Source organism: Mesitornis unicolor, unplaced genomic scaffold (assembly GCF_000695765.1).
Source record: "Mesitornis unicolor isolate BGI_N332 unplaced genomic scaffold, ASM69576v1 scaffold11309, whole genome shotgun sequence".
In the NCBI taxonomy this organism is placed as follows: domain Eukaryota; kingdom Metazoa; phylum Chordata; class Aves; order Mesitornithiformes; family Mesitornithidae; genus Mesitornis; species Mesitornis unicolor.
The window spans coordinates 15,629-28,944 of record NW_010209274.1 but is presented as its reverse complement, the minus strand read 5'-3'; the positions used below and the strand labels follow the sequence as shown (position 1 = coordinate 28,944).

At 37.8% G+C, this 13,316-nt stretch overlaps 1 protein-coding gene across 1 annotated transcript in view; it reads right to left on the bottom strand.

Moving 5' to 3' along the window:
• Positions 1-4,199: 4,199 nt before the first annotated feature.
• IL31RA (interleukin 31 receptor A) overlaps positions 4,200-13,316 on the bottom strand; it is a 21,980-nt gene continuing 12,863 nt past the window's right edge. The window contains exons 9-15 of the mRNA XM_010192836.1: positions 12,588-12,770; positions 11,610-11,711; positions 9,638-9,784; positions 8,610-8,750; positions 7,193-7,286; positions 5,625-5,703; positions 4,200-4,799 (exon numbers count right to left, since the gene is read on the bottom strand). Of these exons, the coding sequence (XP_010191138.1) occupies positions 4,200-4,799; positions 5,625-5,703; positions 7,193-7,286; positions 8,610-8,750; positions 9,638-9,784; positions 11,610-11,711; positions 12,588-12,770 (1,346 nt within the window). The remainder of the gene's footprint in view (positions 4,800-5,624; positions 5,704-7,192; positions 7,287-8,609; positions 8,751-9,637; positions 9,785-11,609; positions 11,712-12,587; positions 12,771-13,316) is intronic.

Sequence of the window (13,316 nt, the reverse complement as noted above, 5' to 3'; positions counted from 1 at the left end):
TGAGGGTGCACTTGATACCCTAGTCCAGATCATTTATTAAAATGTTAAGCAGAACTAGCCCACTTACTGAGCCCTGGGGAACACCACATGTGACCTGTCCCCAGCAGGATTTAGCTCCATTCACCAACATTCTTTGGGCCCAGCCATCCATATCAGATCTTTACCCAGCAAAGTGTATGCCCGTCCAAGCCACACCCAGCCAGCTTCTCCAGGAGGATGCTGTGGGAGACGGTGTCAAAGGCCTTACTAAAGTCCAGGTAGACAACGTCCATAGCCTTTCCCTCATCCACTAAGCAGGTCATTGTGTCACAGAAGGTTGGTCAAGCAGGACCTGCCTTTCATGAACCCATGCTGAGTGGGCCTTGATCACCTGGTTGTCCTGTGCATGCTGTGTGATGGCACTCAAGATGATCACCTGCTGCATAACCTTCTCCTGCACCAAGGTGAGACTGACAGGTCTGTAGTTCCCCAGATCCTCCTTTCAGCCCTTCTTGCAGATGGGTGTCACATTTGCTGACCTCCAGTCAACCGGGCCCTCCCTGGTTAGCCAGGACTGCTGATAAATGATGGAAAGTGGCTTTGTGAGAACTTCTTGCTGCCAGCTCCCTCAGTACTGTTGAGTGGATCTGATCCAGCCTCACAGGCTTGTGTGTGTTTGAGTAGTGTAGCAGGTCACTAACCAGTTCCCCTTGGACTATGGGGGCTTCATTCTAATCCTCGCCCTTGTCTTCCAGCTCAGGGGCCTGGGTACCTGGAGAACAGCTGATCTTACTATTAAAGACTGAGGCAAAGAAGGCATTAAGTACCTCAGCATTTTCCTCATCCTTCGTCACTATGTTTCCCACTCCCCGCATCCAGTAAGGATGGAGATTCTCCTTAGCCCTCCTCTTGTTGTTAAAGCATTTATAGAAACATTTTTACTCTCTTTTACAGCAGTAGCCAGATTAAATCCTAGCTGAGCTTTGACCCTTCTAATTTTCTCCCTGCATAACCTCATGACATCCTTGTAGTCCCTATGAGTTGCCCACCCCTTCTTCCAGAAGTCACAAGCTCTCTTTTTAACCTGCACTCCAGCCACAGCTCTCTGTTGAGCCAGGCCAGTTGTCTCCTCCCCTGGCTCATCTTTGGCACATAGGGATGGCCTGCTCCCGTGCCTTCAAGATTTTCTTCTTGAACAATGTCCAGCCTTCTTGGACTCCTCTGCCCATCTTGCAGTCTTAAATCTCAAAGCAGCATACAAACACGAAGACTATGGCATCACTGTGCAGAACTGGTAAAAAGGAATTTTAACATGATGGTTGAAATGACTGCAAAGGTGACATGCAAGCATTTACCTCTGCTACATGAGATACCAAACTCAGACTAGTGACACAACTAAGTTCTCATTCCTGAACCTGAAACATCTTTCTTGAGAAGTCATCAACTGACGCAGAAAGAGAGGTCTATTTATAACAAATCAATCTTTCAGGAAAGGAAAATAAAACATGTTATCTGTAATGAAAGAGATGCTGTGGCAAGGTAAACACTTAATGGCACCAGCTATGTCAGACCCCTTGCAGTCCATCCCTGGCAGTTATTCAGCAGCAATTGCATCTCTGGAGAAGCATGTGCTGACCATGGGGAAGAAGGAAGCTTCCCTCTCTTTGCTGCATTAACCACTAACATACTTCTCCCTTTGCAACTTGACATTATAAAAGTGGAATAACTGCCCAAACACACAATTTATTTGTAGATCCCTCTCAAAATAGGGTCACATTTCTGAATTAATATGAAGATATAAAATGTCTAAATGATGTATTTAGTACAAACTGATACGAACTTTTCCAGGTGCTCTCAGTTTTATTTTTTCCATAGTTCACAGCGTTAGTTTGGAAGACAAACTGTAAATGTCAGAAAGAGTGAAACTCTGAAGGCAAAACAAACCAAGTCCAAGAAGCTGGCATTCCAGATCATGGGCATCATCTAATTCCCAAGATGTACTGAGCCCACTTACTGCATTACTCTTTTTCAGAGAAAATAACAGGCAAGGAAAGCAGAAGTGAGGAGAGAAAAGCAGAACAGCAATAGGGAAATAAATAAAATGGGATGGAAAAGCAAGTTATTACTTACTCTCCATCTAAGAGATGTTACAGGGAGACTCTAACCAAACTACGCAGCAAGAACCTCCCCTTTCTAATGATCCCTTAAGGGTTGCATTATTTGTATTTTTACCTGACTCAGAGCATGCAGCTTTCATATGGCTGCTAAACAATTCCTAGGCAGGCCCCAAAGTATCTGTGTATCTCTTTATTTTTAAATCTTGTGATATTAAAACAAATACTGAGGTTTAAGGGGGAAAACACTTCTGTGACTGAGTCAGGGACTTCTGAAGCCTGGGAAATGGCAACGTAGCTGTGAGTGAGAAGCGCAGAAGCGAGTGAAGCACAGGAGCACTGACCCAACCAAAGCTGCATTCCACGCTCATTTCAGAACACAACTTATCTAAGTAAGCAAGGGCTTTTAAGAACAACCATACATACATTTTGGCTTATAGCACTGTGGTTGGGAAAGTGATCCAACGAACTTTGGGGTGGTGGTGGGGGTGTAAATAAGTATTGCTGTAGAAGGAACATTTGCAGAAATAGTTTCCTCATCCTTTCTTGGAAACTAAATATGTATTGCTATAAGTAAAAGCAGTTTCAAAACTACAGATGAAAAGCCTAAATACAAACTTTACCCTGTCTTCCTCAGCACAATGCAAGTAACAGCCAATACATCCAGGGCAAGATTCAGCCTCCTCATTCATGCTGGACAATGTATTTTTCTATTCTCCCATTCCTCTTCCTGTGCAGAAAGGAAAGGTTTTCTATTCCTAATCGGGTTTGTTTTTCCTTTTTCTATCCCCATGACTCCTGTATCTTTTTCACCCCTAAAGAAGCCTATAGGTATGCACAAACAAGACTTATGATGTCAAGCCTTTAAATACTGAAAAAAGTTTAAAGTCTTAAAATTACTATGTGTCACATCCCCTTTTAACACACCTTACTTGATTCTCCATCTCTTTTTTTTAACTTGTCATTTAGCTGAGTAAATATTTTGGGAAGAATCTTACAGTAATAGTCCCTTTCCTGATGAAAAAAAAAATCAGTGTAATGGAGAGTTTTCTGCTTAACTGCTGCTGTATATAATGGAAACTACAAGTAGTTTTATGACTTATTAAAATCATAAAACAAATTACAAAAGTTATAGCCTTCCCCAAAAAAATAAAAACCTTAACAGAAACTCAGTGCTTATTCCAACACCATATACTGTATTTAGTTGATTTTTTTTTTCAGTTCAAAGTCTCAAAACCTCAACTGGGAAACACAAGTTTTAAACTGGGAGAAATTAAAGGCAAAGGAAGAAGAAGATAAGAAGATATCCTACAGTGAACAGAGTTTTAGAAGCAGCAAACAGGAGAGATGAAGGGACCACACAATGCAGATGATGATCAAAAACACATGAGAAAGGGAAGGCAGCAATAAAGCCAGCATAACCCTACCTTTTCCAAAATGCAGATAAGTCAATAGTATACACATAACAAATATTCTCTCATTAATGACAGAGAAACAATGAGCCAAATCACTGATTCAAGAGTCAGGATGAGTCGCTGAATCACTGAAATGATGAATCACTGAAATCTACATTTGTGAAACAGGAGGAACACTGTATATAAAACCAGATATAAAACAATTGAGGGAAATAAGGACAGGAAAGTTGTTCTACTCCATGAAACTTAAGGAAGGATCCATCAGATCCCAGCCCTGTTCAGGTCAGCCCATGTTTCCCAGCAGCACTCAGCCATGGGAACTGGCTGCCTGGGGTTGATGAGGGAGCTGCTTGCCCTGCAGGACGCTCCTGCAGAGTCAATCCGGCTGTGTTAGCAGGCTGATACAGGAGAAATAAGAAGGAATAAGAGAAGTGACTTCCTTTGCCTCACTATTGGTACATTCATCTGGAAAAAACCCCCAAAATAAACAAAAAAACCCCCACCTCACACTGAAAGAGAACCCTGATGGATATAAACTCAGTGCAAAAAACTACTTCACAGCTGTTGGAGGAAGGGGGTGTTTTCATCCAAATTAACTGGGATCAGCTGGGTTAGAACATACAAATGCACACGAGCAGTGGTGTTAAGATATATCTCACAACAGGATTTTACAAGGGAAAGCTTTCTCACACTAATGAGCTGTGGCCAGCCCAAACATGTCCAGTGTTACATAGGATTGTCCTGCAACATTTGGTTGAAAAGGAGGCAAGACAGTTGACTGGCTTTTGGGTTCATTCTTGCTGCGTCCTGGCAAGTTCTCAGAAATAAGAAATTCCCTTGTTTTAACAGAATTTTTAAGGTATGGATTGAACAGTGCGTTTTCACTGAAATCTTCCAGCTTTAAAACTTCTTCATTATCTTTTTCTTCATTTTTAATTAAAGTCTGTTTGGATTCACATAAATCATCTTCCAGCATTTTTATGGGTTGGGTTTCCTTCACGGGTATCAAAGCTGAATGCATTTGGCTTTTGATATCCTGACCAGTAATTACATAAGGCATGGATGGCGAAAAACATTTAGCAACTTCATTTTCTTCATTGTGTAGTATCTTTTTATCTCCATTAATCACGGCTTTTGCATTAATATCAGTACATTCAGAAACATGATTTTCACAATTCGTTAGTAGTGATTCTTCCTGACTTTCTTCAGGACAACAGTGTTCCAAAACACTTAAGTCTTCAAAGTCTATGGTTTTAGCCTCAGATGTCACTCTCTTCAAAAACAAATTATTCTGTCAGCACAAAGAGATAAATTGAAAAGTTAGATAGGGATAGATAATGTATTAGTTTATTCTTTTAATATATAAAATATTGCCCTTTGAGCTCTTACTCTTAATTTTAAAAGTGCATTAATAAAGAGTTCATGTGCATTTCAGCTGGAATGCAGTTAATTGTGAATAAATACTGAAAATGACAATGTTAGTCTGTCCATTTGTTAAACACTTTCATATTAGGTTTTCTGTGCTTAATAAAATAAGGAGTTTCAATGAAGGCCTGCAATCAGGCTCAGACTAGTCCCATCTTTTCTACTCTGACTAGCCATTTTTCTGACAAGAGTTTAAATCCTATTCTCCACAGATTACACTCTATGTAAACCTAACCAACACCACTTCATTCAAATAAACATCAAAACTTCAATAAAGAATAAAGATCCAACAATTAAAAAAAGAGTAATGTTAATACAGTAATATACAAAATCTCATTATATGTTGCACTACATTTTTGGTGGAGAAGGGAGGAGATTTCCAGCTACGGAAATCTGACTCAGTAGATGCAATAATGCGAGCAATTTCAGCTGACTTATTTAATGAACCATATCCATCCATCACTTTATAACTTCAAAAGATTATTTCTCATCATCATATAAGAATTAAATTAATGTACTTTATAAAGATGCATGTTTTATATTAGTTTGAAACAGAGTGAAGAACATTTTATAGCATTTAAACAGATGAATGAAACTCAACAGAATTTTTTTATTTAGTCATAAAATGACTGTTAGAGAAGGACTTCTCTCCATTGATCCCTTCTTTAATACATAAAATTGCAATTATTACCACTGATGCATCAAGAGGCCATTCCACTGCAATGCTCTCTGCAGGATTGGGTATATCAGGCCAGCAAACCTTTTTAAACCTATCATTGAGAAAGGAATTTTAGCCAAATTATGAAAGGAATAGACTATTAAAATACTGATGAATCGCAGAGGAAGTCTTTCCTATATTAACACAATCTTTTTCATTAAAATTGTTTACCCTCAGATTTTTATTATAAAATATCTCAACAAGTAAAAACCTTGAGTTACAGAGACATTGCAGAAAAATAAGTAATGCACAAAAGTAATTTTACTTTATTACATAGTAGATCAAATAATAGCATGCTGAAATAAGGCTGTAAACAAAACCTGCTGTGATCATGTTTCAGGGCGGTTCTTCAGCAAAAAGCCACCTCAGGTAATCTTTGCTCCAGGAAAATGCCCCTAGCACTATACCACGCTGGAGCTGTGCTGAGGTCTTCTGTTAACAGCAGATAAATTATGCTAACCTGACACCGTAGCTTATAACTGTCCGACAGAGCAGTAAACAGGAAACAAAATGAATCATACTGAGTATACATATGTAAGCGAACGAAAATGAGGCCACAGCTTGACTTTTCACATTGCAATTTGATCTACACAAGAATACAAACACTCAACTACATCTCAAAGTATTCTCCAGAATCAAAATACAGTTTCTTAGTCTTGCAAAAATTCAAAATACACAACACAGATAAAGATGTAAAAGAACTGGAAACTGCACTTCGTACTTCAGCTATACTTACTACCTGATGCTTTGCATGACAACAATCTTGGTTCTAATAGCTCAGAACACACCAAAATAACTAGTTAAGATTCTTAACCTTCTTATTAAGCTTCAGCTAAACAAGCCAGTAACTTTTCATGCTTAAGAAAAGCATGTTTTATAACCTTAAAAAATTCTCACAGCCATCTTTGGCATGCTATAGCATCATCATGCTCTGAAGAAGCAATTTAAAATCTGGCAGGGGGACATCTGTGACAGCAGATAAATGGATTATGAATCGTATAGATATTAATCCATACTCATGGATCAGGCATCCATTTCTAGTTCCTTCATGACTTTGTTACTGCTCAAGGGAAGTGTCACAAACCAACAAAAATGTAGCTAAGAAATAGGGGTTATGTGAAATATGTTCTAGTGGTGTACAAGCAGATATACTAAGACTGCCTGGGAAACTTTCTTTTTTGTGTTCTTTTCAGTAACTGACTTAAAGTGTGTTCCCCTAACTTGACTGACCATGGAACTGATGGCATGTAGTGTTTCCCATAAACTGATATAGGTGATCTGCAAACCTGTTTCTCTTGTTTCTTTTTTACTGATTCATTGCACTTTCTAAAATTAATATTTATTCTTTGACTATAGCATATTAATTGCAGTTGCAAGATAACTTGTATGATTAGTTATTTGTTACTCCAATTGCTTATTTTTTTAATTTGACATTGGTTTGGAACCCAACAAAAGCATTTATGAGAGATATAAAAATTTACCTTTTACAAGTTAAAATTAACTGTTTGTATTAAATTTTAGAAGGTATAAAATGTACTCACGTGTGTTTTTTCAAAATGCATGTTATCCAAAGGCCTAAGAGAAAAAGCATGCTTAATCCAATGGGTAGAGCAATGACGGTAACATCATCTTTATCTTTAGACATGAAAAAAAAAACAAAAACCAAACCACAGATGTTTATAATTTCTTCATGTATTCACTTAAGACAGCTAATTTTCAACACTCAAGTCACCCAATTAGCACAATTCTAAAGAGCTCTGTCAAAACTAACTAAAATTACTCGGAATACTGAGCCACAGTTTCTGAGCCAGAAAAGCAGCTCATGATGAGACTTCTCAGAACATCTCAGGAGCAGATGTATTGCATTTTAAAATTTCCTTTATTTAATAGAACCTCACAATAATTCAGATTGGAAGGGACATCTGTAGGTCACCTCATCCAACTTTGAATTTAGAATCAGGTTGCTTTGGGTCAAAGTTGCCTAGGATGAAGAGTATCACCCTTCCTCTCTGGGCACTCACTGTTTTACAGTTGTCTAAAACTGCCATATAGTGCCACTTCTAGCTGATACGATGAAGTAAATAGTAAATTAAATGCAGAAGATAGGTTTTAAATACACAAAAATAGGTACTCAGACTGAAAGAGTACAGAGATTTCTGAGCTAGCTTCCAAGTACCTACCAGAGGTGGTTACCGACAGCAATAGACACCAGACCTCAGCACAGCCTCACTTACCTTGCATCTGAGTAGTAAACTAGCAGTTGAATTTACAGGCAAAAAGTAAATTAGCTTTGTCTCATTTCGAATTTAAGGATGGCTCATGCACTTCTTTCTATTTCAGTTTGTCCACCACTATGACAATTTACATATATATACTGAAAACATTCTTCCAGAAGTAGACATGAGAAAGTGTCTGAACTTCTGGTCTGCAGCCTCATACCAACCTCCTTGGCAAAATATGGCTAAAACAAATAGTAAGAAATAGGAAAAGATATTTGCATACACACACAGACACACACACACACTGGCCACAACTTGTGCATTTATTAGTTAAGCTTATTAGGAGAAGAGATGCAATGCAACACACAGCTACCCTAAATTTAGTATCTGAGGTGATAATGTCTGGTTTTTAATAAATCATTAGGTACCCCATCCAATAACTGACAGCTCACAAACGGTTGCTCCCACAAACATCCATCACATTCCACAGCTTTACTGACAGCAAAATAAAGATTTGGGGTTTTGACTTCTAATCTTGAGGTTTTAGTCTGTGAGATGAACAGTGAAACTAAGTTAAATTCAGTAATTTGGAATTCTTCCTTGGTTTGTTTAACACTAACAAAAAAAAAAGAAAAAAAGAAAAAAAGAAATTAACAAATGCCTAAACAAAAATTACCTATATTTCTTACTACCAAACCTGTTTTAAAAACAGTAATAACTGGCCTGGAGTATTACTTACTGAATTTCAAAGTCTTGAAAGTTTTTGGCTCTCCACTGGTTCCACCAGCTTCATTGCTTGCCATTATATAGACAGTATATTGTGTATTAGCCTGTAAGGACTTCAGTCTGTATTGCAGAACATCAGAATTCACTGTTTCATCTTTTTAGGAGAAGATTTATGTAAAAAAACCACACAAAATTGTGTTATATCAGAGAACAGTACACTTACTTAGCATCTTCTACAATGATATATGACAAAGTATTTTAGAGGCAACTTGAAATACAAAGTGACGTTACCAGTCCTTTGGGAGAGAAAACACGAATTACCAAACAATATTTATCAATGCCACTTAAAAGTTTAGAGTAAAAAAAATAAAACAGTATGTATTTACCTCTAAAAATGTAAATTAGGAAGAGGAAGTTGATTATTTCTGTCAAATTCAGTCCTCTACATGCAATTTTCCTGCCAATTTTTCTGAGTAATTTAATGCTGACTGTTTTGTGTGAGGTTGTCCTCAAGACATTCAGCCTCATGTTATGGAGCCATATATCTCCATATTATTTATAATCTAAAGCAGACTGTACCCATTTTAGAGCTTCAGATTAGTTTCTTTAGGAAATTAGAGAGGGCATCCACAACTTCTCTGGGCAATCTCTTCCAGTGTCTCACCACCCTCACATTCTCCCTTGTCCTATCACTACCTGGCCTTGTAAAAAGTCACTGCCCAGCTTTCCTGTAGACCCCCTTCAGGAACTAGAAGGCTCCATTAAGGTCTCCTCAGAGCCTTCTCTTCTCCAGACTGAACAGCCCCAACTCTCTCAGTCTGTCCCCACAGGAGAAGTGCTCCAGCCCTCTGATCATCTTCATTGTCCTCCTCTGGACCCGCTCCAAAAGCTCCATGTCCTTCTTACATTGAGGTCTCCATAGCTGGACACAGTACTCCAGGTGGGGTCTGACTAGAGCAGAGTAGAGGGGGAGAATCACCTCCCTCGACCTGTAGATCGTCATAACCCTGTTGAAAGTACTGATATTTAATGTATACTTACTCAATTCTTTTCCATCTTCAGGTTTATAAAATATTGTATAGTTACTGATAAATCCATTTCTCTTGTCCTTTGCAATCTCCTTCCATTTTATCATAACTTCATTTTTCCCTGGAATGCCTGTGTCAGCCACAGGTCCTTCTGAAGGCTCTACACCAAAGCATTATAAATTAGAAAAAGTAGTAAAATACTCTAAATACCACAATGCTATCTATCCGTGCTACTTCACACATACCAGTAATATTAGGGGCAATAAATGTACAAGTAAATATGTCATCTTAATGCTTTGATATAGCCTATACCTTTTCTCACCCTGTTTAATGTGTGATTTCTTATAATACTTGCCCTCATCTATTCTGGCATTTGCATACTTCTCAGTGTCACTACATCCAAATACCTCAAAAGCACTGAAAGACACTATCCACACAAAATCAGAGAGAGATCAAGAGGTAAAACATCCCTATGCACTCATAGCAGAACTCAGGTGTACACTCACTGTGTATGCACGACATCTCTGGCTGAGCTGAGATTCAGCTGGGGTCTCCAGCACCCCCAGTCTTTGCCCTTTACATTAAACAAAGTCCTTCTAACATGCAAGTATCTTCTTTTCTTATGCTCTGACAACCTTTAGTACTGTCACAGCTCCCTATAAGCACTAGAAACAAAGTTCTAATTGTGCTCGTATTACTCAAACACACAATACTCGGTTACCCCCCCCAATAATTAACGCTGTTTAGTAGTGCATTGTCCTATATGTGTGTGCACACTTTCATACACCTATATATGCACACACAAAAATTGACATTTTCACCTGAAATCAAAGTTACCAGTAAACTACATTCTTACAGCTGGCTGGATAAATCACTGAATTAATATTAAACCTTTAGAAATAAAGAAAACTTCCTTCCCTCCCCCAACAAACACTATTTCATCCACAGTTTCTATCCAATAATAAACATCATGGCTTCTGACAACTTATGTGCAAGACTGCAAATATTTTGTCACATTATAAAATTTAACAAAAGGCAAACTTTTCAAACCATCCATTTTATTCTGTGAGAATGTCCTCATACATTAGAACTGATAAAAGCAATAAAATCAAGTCTAATTCTACATCTAAATGAGCTGTAATATTTAAGAGATGGCCAGTTGTCCTGGATTACTGGGATAGAATCTTAGAATCTATTTTCTATTCAGGATAACTGCATTTCTAGAAAAGACTTCAGCACTTGTTTTCAGTGGGAACAAAGTGATAAGGCACTGTTTCTGTTTTCAGCCAGCACTAGTATGTGGTGATTAGGGTCTTCAGTTAAACAGGTGCAGAGGCTGGAGGATATGAAAACCCAGGGCAGCTGACCCACAGGCTGGCCAAGAGAAATTATTCCATACTATAAATGTCACACTTACTAAACACTGGGGAGTTTCGTGGGGACACTTTTCCTTCTTCAGTGGCTGACATCCCAAGAGGGACTCACCCGCTGCTCTACTCTCCACTATATTGGCTGAGTGTAAATCTATAAATTTTATACTAATTCTGTTATTAATATTGGGTTTTATCATTATTTTATTAAATCTGTTTTTATTTCAACTCACGGGTCTCCCATCCTTTTCATGATTCCCCTTCCCAAGTGGGGAGGAATCATCTGGTGATAGAGCAACTGTCTAAACCATGACACTAGTTTAAAAAAGTGTTTCATATTTGTAGCTATACTCTTTCCAAGTGCTCCACATACAGAATATAAACTTCACAACAAATGTGCAGATTCCAACCATACTGTACTTGTATCACAGAATACAAATTTTCTTTACTAAACAATTCAGTAGCTGATCTATGAAGAGAAACCAGGAAGCCCAAAACCCAGGTTTTTTTCAGCATCTACATCTCTCCCTCAATATCAAATTGCTCAAACTTAATACACCCTGAGAGACAGACTACAACACACCTTTCACAACATTATTAGTGTAAAATACGTACTTTTTTCTTGAACATAAGTTTGTATGGAATATGGAGCTGCTACTGTATTTCCATAGAGAGGATACACTGAGATATTATAGCATATAAATGGTTTAAAGTTTTCTGTAAAGGACAAAAAAAAAGAATATTTACATAAAATTCTCTATGTGAGATTAGTACAATGAAAGTAGAACAAAATCACAGTGCAGTTCTGAATACACTGTTACAGACCTCAATTTTCTTCAACTTTTTAGCAAGCACAATATATACTTATTGTCTTGAATGCTCATTACACCCTTGACACAATGAATTTTATCTATTTAGTAGTATTCACCAGGTTTCTGACTCATTTTTCACTAGAAATACTTTGAATGGGTAATTATGCTTCAGCCTACTTCAGTATAAAGCGAAACTTCCAAGAATATTTTTAATTTCACATATCTTTAGGTTTACTGTTCTGCAGAAGAGGGTTTTGTCTCATGCATCAAACAGCTTAAAAGGCACAATGGAGTCCCAGCTCTTAACTCTAAGTTGATGTTCCAGTTACGCCAATCGCAGATCTGCTTTTAACCAGCTTGACTCAAAAGTACAATTGTAAAAGTGAAATCTCTGCAGTACAATTGTACATGTTTCAAGACATAGTTCAAGCTTCTGGAAAGGAAGTGTTGAACTCTGAACAATCCAGCAGCCAAGTAATCAATAGGGCGCACCCCCTACTTACAAGCAACCCTCATCAACTCTGAGAGGACGCATCTGTGGCTTTACACCCCGTGGGATGAAACCAGTGTAAACGGTTTCCTAGACCATACCTCGTCAAGCTCTGCAGCTTGTTCAGCAAGAATAATGGCAATTAATTTAATAAAGCGTGTAATAATAGTGCTATAATTTAAAATGGTCTGAGAAAAGCTGGATGAGTTCATCTTTGCCTGTTCTTTCCAGTCTATCTATAAATAAATATATTTATACTTTGTTACAACCGTAACTGATAAACAGACATACTTTTGTTAGTTTTCCAGTTCGTAGAATTTGATACATATTGCCATGATCTACCAAAAGGATCTGTCTCCAATTCCTTGTACCACTCAACTACATATTCGGTTACTTCTGGCTCAGAAGCTATCCATTCCACAACCACTTCTTCGTTTGTTGTAAAGGTCCTCACTGTTTCAATAATCTGAGAAGCTGAAAATTTAACAGAAAATGTCAGCAATTCTATCTTCTTAAAAACTGCAGCAAGAAAACAAATTCTTGCAAGCTGAGACTGCTTCTTTAGAAGAGTATGGGACTTAGTTAAGGTTTAAAAAAATTTTAAAAGTTACTTTATACCCATGTTTGCATGCACATACTCTACTTTGAAATGAAGCATGTAAGAGTTGTTATAATGAAAAGTGGTGAGGAGAGATTGAGGAGATGATACTCAAGGAGGCACACATACAGAATCAAAGAGCAGTCTCCCTTTCAGGATCTGAATTTTACAGTTTGTAAGATTTTACAAACCAATTTACTACCAATTTTACAGGTAGTGCAGATAAGCAAGTTTTAATTGAGATGTCAAAACCAATAGGAAAATAGTAAATCAAGTCAGCAAGGTCATGAATGACAATGAAGCAAAAGTAAGCCATCAACCTGCAGAAGTAATGAAAGTCTGAGTGAAAATGCCACCTGGCAAAGCAGAGGGTAAAAAGATGTGGTGAAGCAGAGGGAGAAGGGATGCGAGTAGGGAATAAA